This window comes from Taudactylus pleione, unplaced genomic scaffold, assembly GCF_031769625.1.
Source record: "Taudactylus pleione unplaced genomic scaffold, aTauple2 ptg000683l, whole genome shotgun sequence".
NCBI classification, from domain to species: domain Eukaryota; kingdom Metazoa; phylum Chordata; class Amphibia; order Anura; family Myobatrachidae; genus Taudactylus; species Taudactylus pleione.
Window position 1 is genome coordinate 89851 of NW_028285085.1, and position 17976 is coordinate 107826.

The 17976-nt window shown below is 43.8% G+C and overlaps 1 protein-coding gene across 1 annotated transcript in view; it reads left to right on the top strand.

Annotated features, from left to right (window-relative positions):
• The first annotated feature begins 126 nt into the window (after positions 1–126).
• Positions 127–17976, top strand: part of PI4K2B (phosphatidylinositol 4-kinase type 2 beta) — a 29603-nt gene continuing 11753 nt past the window's right edge. Inside the window, exons 1-4 of the mRNA XM_088455978.1 lie at positions 127–572; positions 10063–10217; positions 14183–14383; positions 17495–17626. Coding sequence (XP_088312104.1) covers positions 278–572; positions 10063–10217; positions 14183–14383; positions 17495–17626 — 783 coding nt within the window. The 5' untranslated portion in view covers positions 127–277. The remainder of the gene's footprint in view (positions 573–10062; positions 10218–14182; positions 14384–17494; positions 17627–17976) is intronic.

Below are 17976 nucleotides of genomic sequence, written 5' to 3' on the forward strand. Positions count from 1 at the left end.
ACTGACAGAGGAACGCGCATGCGCAGTGACAGTGCCGGTCTGCGTTAGTCGGGAGGCTTATAAACCCCGACCAATAGGAGCAGTGCTGTAGCATTGCGCAGCCAATAGGAGGAGTGCTGGGGCGCTGCTCAGCCAATTAGGGAGCGTCCAAACGCTGTTTGGCAGTGCGGGGCTCGGTGACGTGGTCAGACCTTTCTTAGTTTAGTGTTGTGCGAGCGAAGTGTGGGGATGGCTGTGCTGCACGCGAGTCTCTGATACACGGCTTCCTGGAGTTACCATGGCGGAGGGGACGCAGGAAGGACCGGGAGCCTCCCCGCCACTGCTGGTGTTCTTGGAGCCCTCCGCGGAGACTGGAGGGGAAGCCTCGCCGCTCGGTCCGGTCACTTCTCAGCAGGACAGGGTGACACCCGGAAGCGCAGTCCGGTATTTCCCTGGCCGGGCTCGGGAGGATGAGGCCGGGGAAGAGGAGCCGCTGCTGAAGAGGTCCGGGGCTGCGTCACCTAAGGCGGGGAGGAAAGGGAGACCACGGCTTAGTTCCTCCTCAGACCGGGAGAGCCTGCATTCCTCCGCAGGTAACTGCTGCTGGGGGAGGCTCATACAGTGACATGGGGCAACTTTATTGTCACTCATCAACGTACACACACGGCTGCATAACGTGCCTACAGTATTGCACCAGATGTGTCCCTTCCTGGCAGTGTGGCTACAGCATTGCACCAGATGTGCCCCCTCCTGGCAGTGTGGCTGCAGCTTGCACCAGATGTGCCCCCTCCTGGCATGTGACTACAGCTTGCACCAGATGTGCCCCCTCCTTGCAGTGTGGCTGCAGCATTACACCAGATGTGCCCCCTCCTGGCACTGTGGCTACAGGATCACACCAGATGTGCTCCTACCTGGCAGTGTGGCTGTAACATTGCCAGATATGCTCCTGTCTGGCAGTGTGTCTGCTCCATTGTGACAGATTTGCCTCTAGCTGGCAGCTGTGGCTACAACATCACGCCATTTGTGGCTACAGCATTGTGCCAGTTGTACTCCTAGCTGGCAGTTGTGGTTACAGAATTGTGCCAGCTGTGTTCCTAGTTGGCAGTTGTGACTACAGGATTGTGCCAGCTGTGTGCCTAGCTGGCAGTGTGGATATAGCATTGCACCAGATGTCTTTCTATCTGGCAGTGTGACTGCAGCATTGAACAAGGTGTGCTCCTAGATTGCAGCGTGGCTTTAACATTGCCTCAGATGTGCTCTTAGATGGCAGTGTGGTTAAGGCAACAGATTTAATCCAGTAAAATCGCACCTGGGTTATTGAAGTGTTCATGTCTGATTTTAAATTTAAACTATATTGAAACAATCGGCTGTAATACGCCAGCTCAACATTATTAGTTTCTGGCTTATGGGGCCCATACATCTAGGCTGTATTGGGACAGTTCCCTGTTCTGCCGGGGTTCGGGGGATCAGAGAAATCCAACATGTTGGACAATCTCGATTCCATCCCGAAAATGGTTGGAATCGGGGAAGTCAGGGATTTTTTTTTTATATGTTAAATTTCCCTGATTGCCTGACAGATCGCCAATCATTGATGTATACCAATCATTGGATTGGCATTGGCAAAATCTGGAATTAGGCCGTAGATTTTTGGCCCACATTATCCTACTGCAGCTAATGGGGCCCATACATCTAGGCTGTATCGGAGCAATTTCCTGTTCTGCCGGAGTAGGTGTATTGGAGAAATCCAACATGTTGGACAATCTTTTCAACGATTCCGACCTGAAAATGGTTGGAATCTGTGAGTCAGGGCTTTTTTACATGTTAAATTTTCTTGATTCTCTGACTGATTGCCGATTATCAATGTGTTTTTGATCGAGGTATCGTGTCTTATATGTATGACCTGCATAAGTCAGATAGGTGAGGAAACGGATGTTGCAAATAAAATATTACAGTATAAAGCAGTGGTTCTCAACTCTGTCCTCAGGACCCCACACAGTTCATGTTTTCCAGGTCACCCAGCAGGTGCACAGGTGTATTCATTACTTACTGACACAGGTGGAGCTAATTATTTCACTTCTGATTCTGTGAGGAGACCTGGAAAACATGCAATGTTTTGGGTTCTGAGGACCGAGTTTGAGAACATGTGCCCCAGAGTTTGAGAACTTGTGGTATGCACTAAATTCTGTCACTTATCAGAATGGTCGATTGAAGGGAGGGAGGGTAATGTCTTACTATAGCAGTGATGCATTACTATAGAGGTGAAGGATTAATGTGTTACTGGAGTGATAAGATGGAAATGGTAAATATCTAAAGGTGGCCATACACGGTGCGATATAGCAGCCGATCCGACGGATTGGTACAATATTGATGCTATATCGTACAGTATATCGGCCAGTGCGCACTCCCGTGGGGACGTAAATCGCACCTCCAGATCTTAATGCATGTTCACTTGATCTGGGGATGCGATGTACGATCCCATGCAGCGCTATGTGGGTGGGGGTGCCAGCATATCGGGCAGTAGGCCATCCCATCACTCCGTGTGTGGGGACCGCCTGATATGTCAGCCGTCGGATCACAAGTCGCATAGCAAGGTGCATATCGCACTGTGTATGGGCACCTTAAGGTCTACCCGGGTAAAACCGTGTACATCAGCTAGTGGTTCAGAATGGTGAAATGTTATTTATATTTAAGAGATATAGAAGGCTGCTGTCTTGGAGGAGTCATGGAAAGTGCATTGCCCATTATGTAATTCTCTTTCTATTCCACCTTGACACATCACCACAGAGTGAAATTAATGATGACGTGAAGATGGAGCCTTCTTTTTAATGGGGGAGATGAATGAAGCTGTGGAGTAGCTGCCCAAAGCAACCAATTTGCTTCTGTCCTTTCAAAGACTGTGCTAGATAAATTACAAATGCTAACTGGTTGGGAAATCCTTATCCTGGTTTCTCTGGCTATCCAAACTTATGGTTCCGGGAAATGGTGATTGTAAACCAGACCATGGAACAGGATCAACCCTGTTCTGCTGTAACATGTGGCTTCTCAGGCCAGGTCACTGACGCTGTGCTGCTGAGTAAGCCCTAAGCCTCTCTGTATGTGTGATCTTCCCACTTCCCATCCTCTTTTTTTTTTTTTTTTTTTCCTCTGGGGCTTTATCAGTCTTTTTATTAATAGTCTGTCTGAACCATTTTTACAATTGGTGATTTTGAGACTTTTGCTCTTTGACGGTCTATGAATAGGGAATAACAGGTAGCTATCCTGTTTCCATGGGGTTTTTTTGCACTTAGATTTTGGATTCTTCTGGGTTTACCTACAAGCAGTGGCCGTGCTTTACTATTAATCTCCTTGCTGTCTTAAATTCCGCACATGAAAACGTTGAGAAGTGTCGGCTTTTATAAACCACCACTTTTTTAAATAACTTTATTTCTTCTGCTTTCTGGATAATGATCATTTGTCTATAAAAAGCAAATGGTCAGTGATTGATCTGCAAGACTATGATTCAATATTGAGCTCAATGGGGGCGATTCAATTCAGTGCGCTGTGTGGTCAGATAATGCCGGTTAAGGCGCGTTAACCAGCATCCTCTGACAAAAGGGTCAGGCGCGCGGCTGTTAGTGCTGCGCTAAGCAGAAAAATAGCTGCGCGCCCGGCACTTTGGTCGGATTTCTCCTCGCATCCCCAGAGGGGTGCGAGAAGAAATCCTTAGTGCGCCCAAACAGTGCGGTGAATTGAATAGCTGCGGGAGCTCCCTCCCGCGGCTATTAAACATCGCTTTGATTTGAATTCCCCCCAATGTGATAACGTGAAATTAGCCTGCACATGGTAATAGTAGTATAAATGATTTCCCCAAAGGTCTCCCATATCTTCTTCCTTTATTTCCTTCTGGCCACAAGTGGCCTTTTTTGGGGCAGCAATATAAAACAATTATATCTATATTATAATATTTTCAAAGAGCTGACTCTTTCTAGCAGGTTGGAGCTGAAAATTGAAAGCAGCAGTCACATTCAGTGTATAAAGCCCGGTGTGCTTTACACTAAGGGTGCTATTCAATTGTTTTTGCGGTCTGGATCTCCCATCTAAAGTGATGGCAGATAGCAGGGCACTATTCAATTGTTGCTGATTTTCATGCTAATCGTGCCCAAAGTGGTTGGGTTTAGCTGCGTAAAACGGCTACCCCCGACCAAAGTGCTGGGCGCGATCGGGAAAAGTGATGTTTGAGCCCCAAACAGGTCACTTTTCGCCCATTTCAACTCTCGCCCCCCTGGGGCTGCATCATTTGCTGCAGCGTTATTGTTTGATTATTTACATTTATAGCAACAGTGGCAAATGAACTGTTAATCCAGTTAAGGGATGAGCTATCAGGCTGTATGTTTTATTTATTACCAATTGTTTATATAGCGTACACATATTCTGTAGTGCTTTTACAGAGAATATGTGGCCATACATATCAGTCCCTGCCCCAGTGGAGCTTACAATCTATATTCCCTCTACCACATGTACACACACACAGACACAATAGGGTTCTTTTTTTTTTTTTTTTTTATCAGGAGCCAATTAACCTACCAGTATATTTTGAGAGTATGGGCGGAAATCGGATTAACCAGAGGAAGGCCAGCACAGGGAGAATATACAAACTCCACACAGTTAGGGCCATGGTGTGTGTAAAGCTTATGCTGCTGTAAAAAATGAAATATTTAGCATACACCTCTTGGGTAATAGAAGTGTTTTATCTCCTGTAACCTTTTATTGCATCCTAATAGGGCCCATACACCTACGCGATCAGCATCCGATCCGATTCACATCAGATTACCCTGCAGTCCCGTCGTCACCATTTCTTTTTTTTTATTAGCACAGGATCTGTCGTAAGATCGATCCTGTGCCTCACACGCCTATTATGGGAATAGGGACAAACAGTCATTGAAATTACTGTATTGCCACACAATGGATCGCATGTAAAAAAAAAAAAAATGCCACGATCTGAACACGATACGATGGAACATATGTGCTGCACATATGATCATAAGATACGATTGAAGGACCCACGGGAGCGCGCATCGGATGAAAAAATGCACAATTTCAACAAGACTGAACGTACGTCGAGTCGAAAATCGTGTGATCGTCTACAAATCGTGTAGGTGTATGGGGGCCCTAAAGCTTGCAAACTTTCCATGCACTTGCACACATCTGCGTTTCTTTGTAACTTAACAATCATGGTGTCTTGCTTCCTATAGTCGACTGCAAATGTTAGATCGGCAACAGATAAAGGGTTATGTCTTTTGGTATCATTTAGGGGACGTAGTCTGAATTCCGGAGCTCAGAATCCCGGTGCCGGAATCTTGACAGCAGTTGGAATCCTGGCTCCGAAATCCTGACCACTGACATCCCTACGATAAGTTTTAGGTTAGGGTTTAGGCATTACGGGAGGGTTAGGCTGTTGAGGGTTAGGGTTAGACTACAGAAGAAGTGGATTAGGGGGAGGGTTAGGGTACTTACCTGCAGGCTTTGGGATTCTGACTGCTGGGATGCCGCTGTCTGTACTCTGACCGCCAGGATCCCGTACCCAACCCTCAGTTAGAACAGAGGTGTTTGTCACTAAGGATACACTTTGGTAAATGTGTTTGTATTATCTTGGTCCAGCTCCTTGTTCCAATCTTCTCCCTTTAAAACCACCTTATCCAGATGTCGTTTGTACCTTAATGACTATGACAATTGTGGCACTGCATTGATGATATTGTTATAACTTTTAGTAGCTGTTACTCAATTAGAAGATCCATTTTGCATGGGTCTATTAGCGTTGGTCTGTATCCAGCCTGATTTGAGTGTCCCATGGATTTCACAGGACTGATGGGCCCCATCGATCTGCGATGGATTGCCGCGATGCTGCAACCCGGCATCGCAGGATCGCAGAAATCCAACATGTTGGATTTTGGCGATTTGACGATCGCGATCAAAAAATGATCGCAATCTTCAAATCGGGGACACTTAACATGACAAATGCCTGTGATCCGGCGACGGATCGCAGAACATAAATGGTGGGAGGTCGGCGTTTCCACCCGGAAACGCCGGCATTTCCCATTGCCGGATCGCGACAAACAGTCGCTGATGTATGGGCACGTTAAGTCTTTGTCTTGCATACAAATCCCTGTGGTTTCATGTGAGATCACTGGGATTTACATTTGTAAATGCAGAACTGCATAGTATTTGAACTTTTAGCACATGAAATCCACTTTGAATGATTTATGCATAGATTACGGAACAAGGAACCACTTTGGTTCCTAGTTCTATCATCGGATCACAAGTCCTTACAACTACGGTTCAGATTTATGGAGAGCCACATAAAAATACCTTAATAAGGTGGCAAGCTGTAAAGCCAGCGGTGTGTTAATAAAATGTAATCAAGATGTTTAACACTTCTGCTCTTCCTCAATGTTTCTGTAGAGCTGAGTTATATATAACACCTCTCCAATTACTGTGAAAATAACGTCACTGTACTCTGCTGCAATTCTAGCTTTAGAGAGAATTACTTATACATTGTTCAATTTGTCACTTAAATTGCAGCATATGGCAACTGTTTAATTGCACTTCCAGCAGAGGAGGGTGGTAGAGCTCAAGTTGGTACTAGAGCGAGTGTCCGCAGACTCTACCAGCCATGCTCTGGAGTTGTTGAGAATCTGTATAAAAAGTGCAATACTGCATAGAAAAGTAAATTGGATCACAAGTATATCCTGGGGTCCTTTTTATTATACTTATGTGCATTTGAGAGAGGTTTTCCGATACACCTCCAAAATCGCATACATGTTCAATATGCGTTGGGTATGCATTTTTTACTTCCAGTTTAACATATATTTTCAATATCATTGTTTAGTATTTAACTCTATTTAAATGTAGTAAATGCAAGAAAATGGAACAAGTAATGTTCAAAAAAAGGACTTTCACGATACAAGTAGAATTCATGTAAAAACTGAAAGTTTTTGGGCTAAATGGAACTGCGAGCTGGAGCACACTACGGGAATACTTGCGAGTATGCCTGTATATTTAAAGCAGTAAGCATGTTAAAGGCTAAACCAAGCTGGATTTTTAACCTTTTCACATGCTTTCTGCTTTAAAAATACGGGCATACTCTCATGTATTTCCGCAGCGGCACAAGCTCACAGTCTATTACATTTGGCCCACTGTCTTACTTGGAACAATCCTTCTTTTTTTTTTTTTTTTTTTTATTATTTTTATACCCATTCATCCATCTAATTATGGGTAGGGAGTATGAATTGAACTTCCTTATCTTTGCCATCTGAAAAACTGAGCTGCTGTACCTGGCTAAAGAAGGGGGTTAAGCCGGCCATACACGGTGCGATTTTCTGTTGTAAGATGTGTTGTACGATTGCCCTTGAAATTCTACATACGATGTAGTCAAAATGATGTACGATTGAGCGTTACGATCATACGATCCCCATATGCATATTATGTATCATATTGTACATGATAGATCGCAATCTTACGGTTTATCCGTAAGATCTACGATCCAGCTCTACGATGGTGGGGACGCGCATCGGCATCGTAAATGTACATGAACAACACACGATGTGCACGATTGATCGTTACGATCCATCAAAATCGTACACATTGTGCAAAAAAACTTACTGTGTATGGGCAGCTTTAAGTAGTCATAGATGGGACCTTTTCAGGTTTGACCAACTGACCTCCCTCCTGTGGGTGATGTGTTAATCATTTGGTCATTCTGTGCTCTATGTTGCTAGTAGAAATGACAAATACATGAAGTGTTGTTACTCATAGCAACCAAGTAGGCATTTGCTTTCATATTCTACAGTGGCAAAAGGCATCTTGATACAGTTCAGGGCCGCACATTACTCTTATTATTAAAACAATACATTTAGTCAGACTCCTATCTGTAATGGCATATCAGACTTGTTACAGGTTATAACCAACAAAGCGGCAAGGAGTCGTAGGCCACAGGTAGTCTCTGGGGGCCGCCCGTAGCCCATCACTTCCATAAATATTAGTTTATAAAGGTTGGCGTCTGGTTGCTACTGGTTACTTCACTTTCTTCCATTTGCAACAGTTTCTAATTGGTTTGGATACATCCAGTTGTGTAGTATTATTTGTGACCCTGAGTTGGGTTAAAATATAATCAAAAAGGAAAAAGACTTTCACAACCTTTTGGCGCTGCCTCATATAGCAGCAGAAAAAAGATCAAAATATAAGTCACCAACTTACAAATATAATCATAAACATATAGAAAATGATCTTACAAGTCCGCGCTAATGAGATGTTCCAGATAATGAACCTTTTTCACAGACTCCGAACGTATTTCAATCAGTCCATATGAAAAAACATTGAAAAAGAGAACTCTCTTGTCATACAGTTCATGCCATAAATATTGTACACCTCCAATGTTAGAAATGGATGGAGAGGTGATGACAGTCCCAATCCACAGTAGAAGTAGATCTTAAGAAAATATCCAAAACGTCCATAAAGAATGCAACCACACCGTGATAGCAACAAATGGTGCTTACATGTAAGCTTACATGAATAAAGTATAATGCAGATACGTAGCAGTTTCTTTAGGGGTCTTCTTTAACAATCACAAATCCGCAGATTCCTCATATGGATAGAGTCCACGGAGCCCCAAAAATAAAGGGACCAAACAGTCACCACGGATAGCTAATACTCCAAAGTTTATTAAAAATACATATAAAAGCACATAGTCAACATACCCTACGTATATCAAACAATCCTACAGCGAAAGATGGATCCCGGGAATAACGCTAGGTAGGTATGATAGATAGCACAGGGTGGAGAAATAAACAGACACTCGGACGCGTTTCGATGCTCTGCAGCGTCTTTATCAACTTAAGTGTCAAACAGTGCAGCGAGTGTTATCATACAGCCGCCATCTTGTTTGGGATAACTACCCAAACAAGATGGCGGCCGTATGATAACACTCGCTGCACTGTCACGGTGTGGTTGCATTCTTTATGGACGTTTTGGATATTTTCTTAAGATCTACTTCTACTGTGGATTGGGACTGTACAACTGGCACACTCACTGGACTTAATTTTTTTTTCCAGGGCAGCCATTAAATATAAACACACTGTTAAAGATGTACATATTTAAGCCTACTTTGCATAACATTGGCTTTATATATTTAGTCCACAATTGGCAGATAGGTCAGCAATTCCCCTTTTTATGGCACCACAGCATGACGATGTATTCAGTGGTGGCCAGCATGCCTGTGTGACTCGGGACCCCGGCCACAACAGTAATATTTAAATGGCTCTCATACACCTGTGTTTTGTATTGTCTTGCACTGTAAGTTTTCACACTTCAACTGTATAGACTCCCTATTGTAGAGTGCTGTAGACCTTCTGTGGTATCCTACAAATAAAGGATCCTGCCAAATGGGAAAGCTTGAATTGCTGCTATATGGTTTGTGGCAACTTTTTGTACTTGATGGTTGCTAGGGGTCCGGGAAAGCCAATAAAATACTGTGTGTGGCTCTTTGAGTAGTGACTTTCTTTTTATGACCTTTATTACTAGGGAATATTTTGCATACTTATCTGTATAAATAATCAGACAGATGGTTGGTGGTGCACTTAATAAGCGTGAGCTAGTTATCAGTGGCTTCTCCACTGAACTGAAACCTCTCTGGTTCACTGCTACGCCACTCCTTCCCTTAAACTTATTTGCTTCCTTTTAAATCGTTCTATTAGTCTTTATTGCATGAGGTCTCCACTATACAGTATCTGCTTTATTAGTGTTCATTCTAGCAACCTGCAGCTGTCACAACCCGTGCAGTTCCTCTTTCCTGCCTGGGGTGTCACTTTCTGCTTTGGTGTTTCTAGCACACTCAGGTCTATATCTCAGGAGTTTGTTGCATCAGCTGAGTGCGCTAGAAGCCCCAGAGCAGAGAGTGAAACCCCATGCAGCAAAGAGGAACTACACGGGCTGTGACAAGTGCAGGTTGCTAGAATAAGCCCTAAATATAAGAGATGATGACAAAATGATACCTGTATCAATATTAAACCTATCCACCTTTGCTAAACACTTTGTTTTTCTTCGCTGTAGGTCATGGTGGTAGTGAAGAGCTGAACATCATTTTGGATGATATCGAATTTGCTGATGTGATTCACAGAGCCGAACAAGCTATTGAAAGTGGTGTATTTCCAGAAAGAATTTCACAAGGCTCAAGTGGAAGCTACTTTGTTAAAGATCCAAAGGGGGTATGCACTATAAACCTATCAACATGACCTGGTATGCATGCAGCTTCATGGTATTCTCCACTGTGTGGTCTGTAGCAATTACAATGTTTACTCTTCTTGCAGGGTTTGAACATGCTTGTGCCTTGGTAACAGCCTGTGCAGTGCACTACCACAGCCGCAGGAGTAGGGGTTGATCATTGCTACTGTTTCAGTTCACACACAGCATTCCTATGTGTTAGTGTATATAGGAGGTGTGTGCTGGTATAAGGATTAATGACCTGAATGCCTACTGTAGTTACATTAGCCATTCACTTGTGTACATATTATGTTCTTTGCTGGAATCAGAGGTAGTTTAGTTGGTGTTCAGGTTTTATTTATTTATAGATAAGCAATTTAGTGGTTAATTTGGAGACCTTTTATCCCTGCAACAGTTTCAGCATGGCTAAATAGCAAAACTGTGTTGGGGCATGCTGGGACGTGTAGTTCTACAGCAGTTGAAGGGCTGCTTATTGCCAACTCCTGCACTAGAGCTAGGATGAACTACACACTTTCCCTACTATTTTAAATTGTACAAGGCAAATTGACACACATGCCTGCCACAGTTGAAATTACCACTTCATAAAATACAAGTTGATTCAATATAGAAAATCTTAGTGAGACTTTCAAACTTTTTCTGAGTAACGGTTCCTGTACCATATCAAGATTTATTCTTTGTTTTTTTTCTTCTACTTGTCAATCATGTTGTATACCGTTTACACCAGGGGTTGCAAGACTTTTGGACTCTGATCTACTTTATAAAGCCAAAAAAACATTTGTCATCTACCGAGCCCTAGAAAGGGGGTGTGGCATGCAAAAAGGATGCGTCACCTTGCAGCAAGAGGCGTGGGGTCTGGCCTGCCGATATCACACTTAGAGGGGTATTCAATATGAAAAGTTAACTTCACTGCCGAAGTTAACGTTTCATATCGGAGTTTTTTTCTGCGTTAAGTCTGCTGCGCGCGCCCGCTTATCCCCCGTATTCAATATCAAATTAACGAAAACGGGAAACTCCGAAGTTGGATTTGCGTAAAGTTACGAATTTTTCCTTAAAATAATTGCAAGACCCCCCTAAAGTTGTAAAAACATGGGGGAACACTATGGGTACCCCCGTTTTAGCCTTTAATTGAAAGTCAGGGATTTAAATAGCCACAGCAGGTGCTTTTTTCCCGACATTGAAGAAGTGATGCAGAAGAGCACTTAGGTTATTTTTTTAAGTGGTCCCATCAAATTTGGGGTACATGAAAATGGGTACTAGCATATTTTTAAGTCCCTAAAGTAAGTTTTTTTTTTTTTTAAATTCTGCATTTGTGCACCTGCCGCTATAAATCTATTCTAGAAAACACCGGCCGCATACTTGCAGAATAGCCCTGAACCTATTTCCCTATTGTTTAACAATTTTTTCCCATTTTTTTTTTTTTTTGCACCCCAATTTTTAAATTAATTTTTTGGGGTGTCCCTATTTTTTTTTCTAAACTTTTTTTGACACAGTTCTTTTATAAATGTCAATCTCAGGGGTGCAGGCTATTTTTTTTAAGCCTGCACCCCCTAAACTCCAATTCTGCACTTTTTTTCGACACCTATTCAATGGTGAAAAGTTATCACCGTTTTTTTATCAAAGACTTGTCAAAACTGCGATAAGTCTTTGAAATTGAATAGGTTGTAAAAGCAAAACAAGTGATATTAACGCAACAAACGATGTTATCGCACCCATATTGAATACCCCTATTAGTATCCCCAATTCAAATTACACTACACAGTAGCACAATCTTATTCACATTACACCAAAGTGCCCCTGCTTCACATTACACCACATGTAGTGTTTCTTATTCATGTTACGACAGAGTAGTGCCCCTTATACATAATTCCCACATTGTGGCCCCTTATACACATAATGCCCACAGTAGTAGTAGTACCCCTTATATAATGTCCACTGTAGTAGTTCCCCTTATACAGTGCCCCTTTTGTGGTGCCCCCAGTAGTGGCGTCTCTCCCTTCACCCACAGCGGGAGCCGGAAGGCGAAGCTCGGAAGCGAGCTCCAACCTCTGGCTGCAGGGAAGGAGATGCTGGGCGCCCGCTGGTAACAAAATCTCAGTGGGGGCCTGGCAAATGGAGTAGGCACGTGCGGTGCAGGGCCAGCTAAGCACATTGCGCCGGCCCTGGGTGCAGCAGCCAATAAGAATCTGCCTGACTCTTATTGGCTGCTGCTGGCTGTTTCTGGATGTTGACCGGTCACGTGTCTGCGAACAACATTTTGGCCACCCTGTTTTAGACCGTCTAGTGTGTACCGACCTTTTTACTGCTGATCCACATCCTGTGTAAGTGCAACAGACCAAAACCAAGTGCAGGGTGAGCTACTGGATCGGGGGTGGGTGGCCAGCCCGCGTCTCTAGAGCCGCATGCGGCTCTTTCTTTGCTGTGCTTAGGCTCGTAACAAGAGCCCCTGCAGATCCCTTGGGGGTGCAGGGAGAAGTTGCTGCGCCACTGCAACTGTGAACGCTGGTCTCTGAAGCAATCAGAGGCTAAAGAAGCCTCTGGTCGCTTCAGAGACCAGCGTTCCCAGTGATGCAGTGCGCGAGTGACGTCACCCACGATTTGAGGAGGCTGCGCGTCTGCTGGATCCAATTACATGCAGCGGGAGTGACAACGGGAGCGGTGCCAAGAGTGAAGCCCAGTGTGAAGTCTGGTAAGTACTGGGGGCACTGGTATCTTTTATCTATATAATAAGCGAGAAATGCACGGCCAAAGTTTTGGACCTAGCTTCACCAAATTTGGCATGGTGGTGTAGTTTGACCAGGATTAGGTTTTTGCCTAGCTTTGAACTCCGGCAGGGCCATACATTCTCACACAAACCCTAAAAATGGGTACACTCTTAAATTACGCAGGTTCCAGGGCTGGCTCCACTGAAATTAGCAGTCTGACAAAAATTTGTAAATAAGTTATAAAAGTATCCTTTAACCTCAGTCTGAGCAAACTTGATGACTCATGCAAGTTCATATTAATTCCAGAGCCTCTGTATTTGCATGCAAGAGTGTAACTAGAACTTTGTGGGCCACATAACAAGATCTTAAAAGCCCCCTTCCCCCAGAGATGATAAAAAAAACAAAAAAAGCATACATTTGCCCCTCACAGAGCCCATTCAAGATATGCCACACAGGAGTACCCCTTATACACATTATGCCTCGTAGTAGTAGTGCCCATTATACATTATACCACACAGTAATGCCGTTTAGAGATTATGCCCCATATACAGTAACACATTATTCCACACAATAGTAGTGCCCCTTACACATTCTGCCCCCAGCAACTCATCTCCCCGTGTCATTCCAGCAGCCTCTCTCCTTCCCCTGTGTGCCATCAGCAGCCAGCAGGTGTGGATTTGGGCCAGGCCGCCAGCTAATTACTGTTGGCGCACTGGCAGGCGGCGGCAGACATGGACAGATAGCGTCTGTGCAATTTGAATTTGGTGCCGGTCTGCAAGCTCCAAATGCCTTGCGACCGGCGCCACTGTCTCTCCATGACAGCCTGCCACTGCACCAGCTGTAATCAGCTGGAGGGCTGGTACCAAATCAACATCGCTGACACCCAGGCTCTCCTCGGTGGCTCTGACTTGACCGGGCCACCTTGCGTGCGTGACTGGGTGCAGAGGGAGCGGCGGGCCACAGAGGCAGCTTGGGCACCATAGCCGCCGTACCACTTGCACCCACGTTAGTTATGCCACTGTTTGTAAGCATGTTGGCAAACAGTGGGGTACGTTTCAGGATCAGTGTAATGGGGTTATAGGTGATGACAAAGTAAACAAATAGACTCCAGGGTCCAGTCTTTAACTCTGGAAATGCCGGGTACGCCAGCTAGTTTTAGATAGATGACAAACGTGGGGCTTGCAAAAGTGATCATACATTTTTTGTTATGTGTCAACATGTGTTTATTCCTCTTCCTCTCCCCCCAGAAAATAATCGGCGTGTTCAAACCAAAATCTGAAGAGCCTTATGGTCACCTTAACCCAAAATGGACCAAATATTTTCACAAGGTTTGCTGTCCTTGCTGCTTTGGCCGTGGCTGCCTTGTTCCTAACCAGGGATATTTGTCTGAGGCTGGAGCATATCTAGTGGATGAAAAACTGGGATTAGGCGTTGTACCCAAAACTAAGGTAATAATGGTCTTTTACTTGCACCTGAAACACTCCATAAACCTGACTGATTTGCACATAAATGCTATTTTAAGAATTTATTTATGGGTTTCATTATAAATCACACTTGTAGACACAAGCAAATATATTCTAAACCATGACTCCTGTTAATCTGTAGAATTAATACAAAACCCTTTCAAAGTGCAGAAAAAAAATGTGAAGGCTGTATATTTTATACCTGTAATACCTGTAAAGAAGCCATATATTACACTTAATTTACACCTGGTGATTGTTAGTTATGGAAGGCTCTTTTCCAGGGGTGTAGCTAGAACTTTGTGGGCCTCATAGCAATATTGTTAGGGGGCCCCCACCCCAAAGCAGTTTTTCATTTCATGCCCTATTGTAGTGCCCAGTTTCTCGCAGCAGCGTTTTGCAGCATAAACTGAATGCATTGTGAGGCGGGCACCGGAGGTGGTCCAGACCCCATAGAAATGGCATCCACTGCCCCAACTGTAATTACGCCTCTGCCCTGTATCCTGACTCTGCAAGGAAGGAGAGAGAAATAATTGATTCTATGCATAATACATGTTCTATGTAGAGTATTGGTTACTAGGCTTGCATTTTCCTTGTTGGAGTTGTGTCCTCCACTAATAAAACACACCTTTTATTTTATCACTGCTAGATCTCGTATAGCAAGCACAATAATAAAATAAGAGTGTAAGAAGAGAATATCTGAATGACAAATGGTCAGATAACTCTAATAATGTGTTTTATTCCCCTTGAAATGATGAATGATAATGATTGAGGGGCTATTCACTATTTGCAATATTTTATTAACAATATACTGTCCTCACAATGATAGAACATTTATTCTCAGTAAATAAGGAATATCAGTCTCACCTGCATCCATTCACTGTTTTCTAATGTATATTTAGTATTAGCTATTAGAGAGATTAATAGTCTCATCCTACAGTACATTAATTCCAACTTGTGTGACTGATCTGTGCTGGTTTACTCCATGGAGGTCCATTTCTTCAGCTGCAGTCTTCCCATACATTGTATTCAATATGTTACAACTTATCTTTTTGATCATTAAATTAGAGCTTGAGCTCCCACAGTTCATTCAGCTGCAGTGCAGGTGGGATTCGTTCAGTATCCCAGAGCAGGGGATGCCGGGACTTAGAATACCGGCACCGGAATCCCGACACCTGTCAGAATCCCGGCGCTGGCTACCTGACCGATGGCATCCCGTAGGTAAGTAGCGGTGTTGGTGGGAGGGTTAGGCACTAGGGGGGAGGTTAGGTTCAGGCACCGGGTAGGGGAGGGAGGTTAGGTTCAGGCACCGGGGAGGGTAGGGTAGGAAGATGGGGAGGGTTAGGCAGTAGGGAGGGAGGTTAGGTTCAGGCACCAGGGAGGGGTAGGAATGGGGGGAGGGTCAGGCACCAGGGAGGGGTAGGGTTGCTAGAGGTGGAGGGTTAGAATACCTACCGACAGGTGTCTGGATCTTATCCCTGTCAGGATTTTGACCCGTACCCATCCTATGCAGATGCAGGATTCGGTATCCGGACTATAGATGGACAGTAAAAAGTTTGACAATGTCTAGATAGACACCAGGTGAAAGACAGGTAATAGGTTGATAGGTACAAAGGGTCGATATAGAAGGTCGGCAGTTACAAAAGATCGACAATGTCAAAAAGTCGACACATGGTTTTTTTGTTTTTTTTTGTTAGGGTGAGGCACTTACCTCGACGGTTAGGGTTAGCTACTAGGAGGAAGGGTTAGGCACTGGAGGGTTAGGGTGAAGATTAGAGTTAGAATAAAAAAAGTGTCAATCTTTTGACTCTGTCGATCATTTGTACCTGTCGACCTTTACTATATCGACCTTTTGTCCCTGTCGACCTATTGCCTAACATCTAGACATTGTCGACCTTTTAACTGTCTTTCTTTTATACCAGAACCGCAGGGTTCTCCTCCTGTCTTCTGCACCGCTTCTGTGTTTGTGTTACCTACTCACTTTGTCTCTATGGAGGAAGATATTTTATCTGTATATTAAAGTCTGTTTTATTTGTAAATTGCTCCTCATATTATGGTCTCATGACTGTAAATTATACAGACAGTGATTTAGTGCATAGATAGCAAGTTTCTGCTCCATTAGCAGAGTGCAGGGGAGGCGAGCCCAGGAGGCTGTCCGGGCCCCATAGCAACTGCACCCACACCCCTGCTCTCTTCTGCTAATGTATTGTCCTATACATCACATGTAATATGATTGATTAGGTTGCATCTTGGTAGTGGAAAGGGTAAAGTCTGGAGTCTGCTGTTGACAAACCCCAGCCCGTCACCTAGCACACCACTTGCAACACACGTTATGACAACAGATTCAGTGTTGCAGATGTTTGCATCAGAGTGCTTAATAATGAACTTTTCATGCATTATTTATCACCTCTAAAATTAGAACCCATCACTCTTACTGGTGTAGTTCACACAATCCTGTTTTTAACTCTTAATGCTAAATGCTGACAGAGCAGCATGTTCTATTTGGCTTGTGTTTACTTGCATATCCCCACAGTTGTGCAGTGATTAGCATTGCTGCCTCGCAGTGCTGAGGTCATGGGTTCGAGTCTAACCATGTCCCTAAATGTGTAAAGTTTGCTTGTTCTCCCCGTGTTTCTGTGGATGTACCGTTTCCTCTCACAATCCAAAAAACATGCTGATAAGTGAATTGGGTCATAATGAGAAAATAAATAAAAATAACCTTAAGCTGAGTACACACTGAACTGATATTGCAGTCGCCAGTGACGTCAGGTTTGATGTGCTGCACATTAAACCGGACGATGACGCTAACGATATGGTGCACATCGTCTAGTGCAGGGGTGGTCAGTAAGTGGCCCTCCAGGTGTCGAACTACAAATCCCAGCATACCTTGCAACAGTTATAGCATGGCCAAATAGCAATATTGTTGCAGGGCATGCTGGGATGTGTAGTTCTACAACAGCTGGGGGGCCGCTTATTGTTCACCCCTAGTCTTAGTGTGTATGGCCAACCGGACGGTTATACTAAAATAGTTCTTTATAGCGTAATACTTTTTTACACCCTCACTTATTTGTATTATTTATTTCTTTACTTTCTATAAAGGTGGTTTGGCTTGTTAGCGAGACCTTCAATTACAGTGCAATAGATCGTGCAAAATCAAGAGGCAAGAAATATGCTCTAGAAAAAGTGCCACAAGTAGGTCGCAAATTTCACCGCATAGGCTTACCCCCTAAGGTAAGAGGTCATGGCTTGTAGTGCATTCTATAATATCCCTCCCAGATTATTTGTTATAATAGTGGACATGTCCTGTATGTAACCCTAGTTTCTACCATGGCACTGATCAGATGGAGTATACTACATTTATTTCTGCTGCATGTGTGTTTATAAATAGGCCCCTAAATCTTTTTAAATGTTTTTTTTTTTCTTTTCATTAAGCTTTATGTAGAAATTATAGTTTCTGCATAATTTTATGTTTCCCCGGTATAGCACTGGATTCTGCGCAGTGTCGCAATCACAGGAGGAGCCTTTCGAAAAAGTTATACTCCTCTGATATCCCCGGATTGTAACTTGCAGGAACAGCGGCA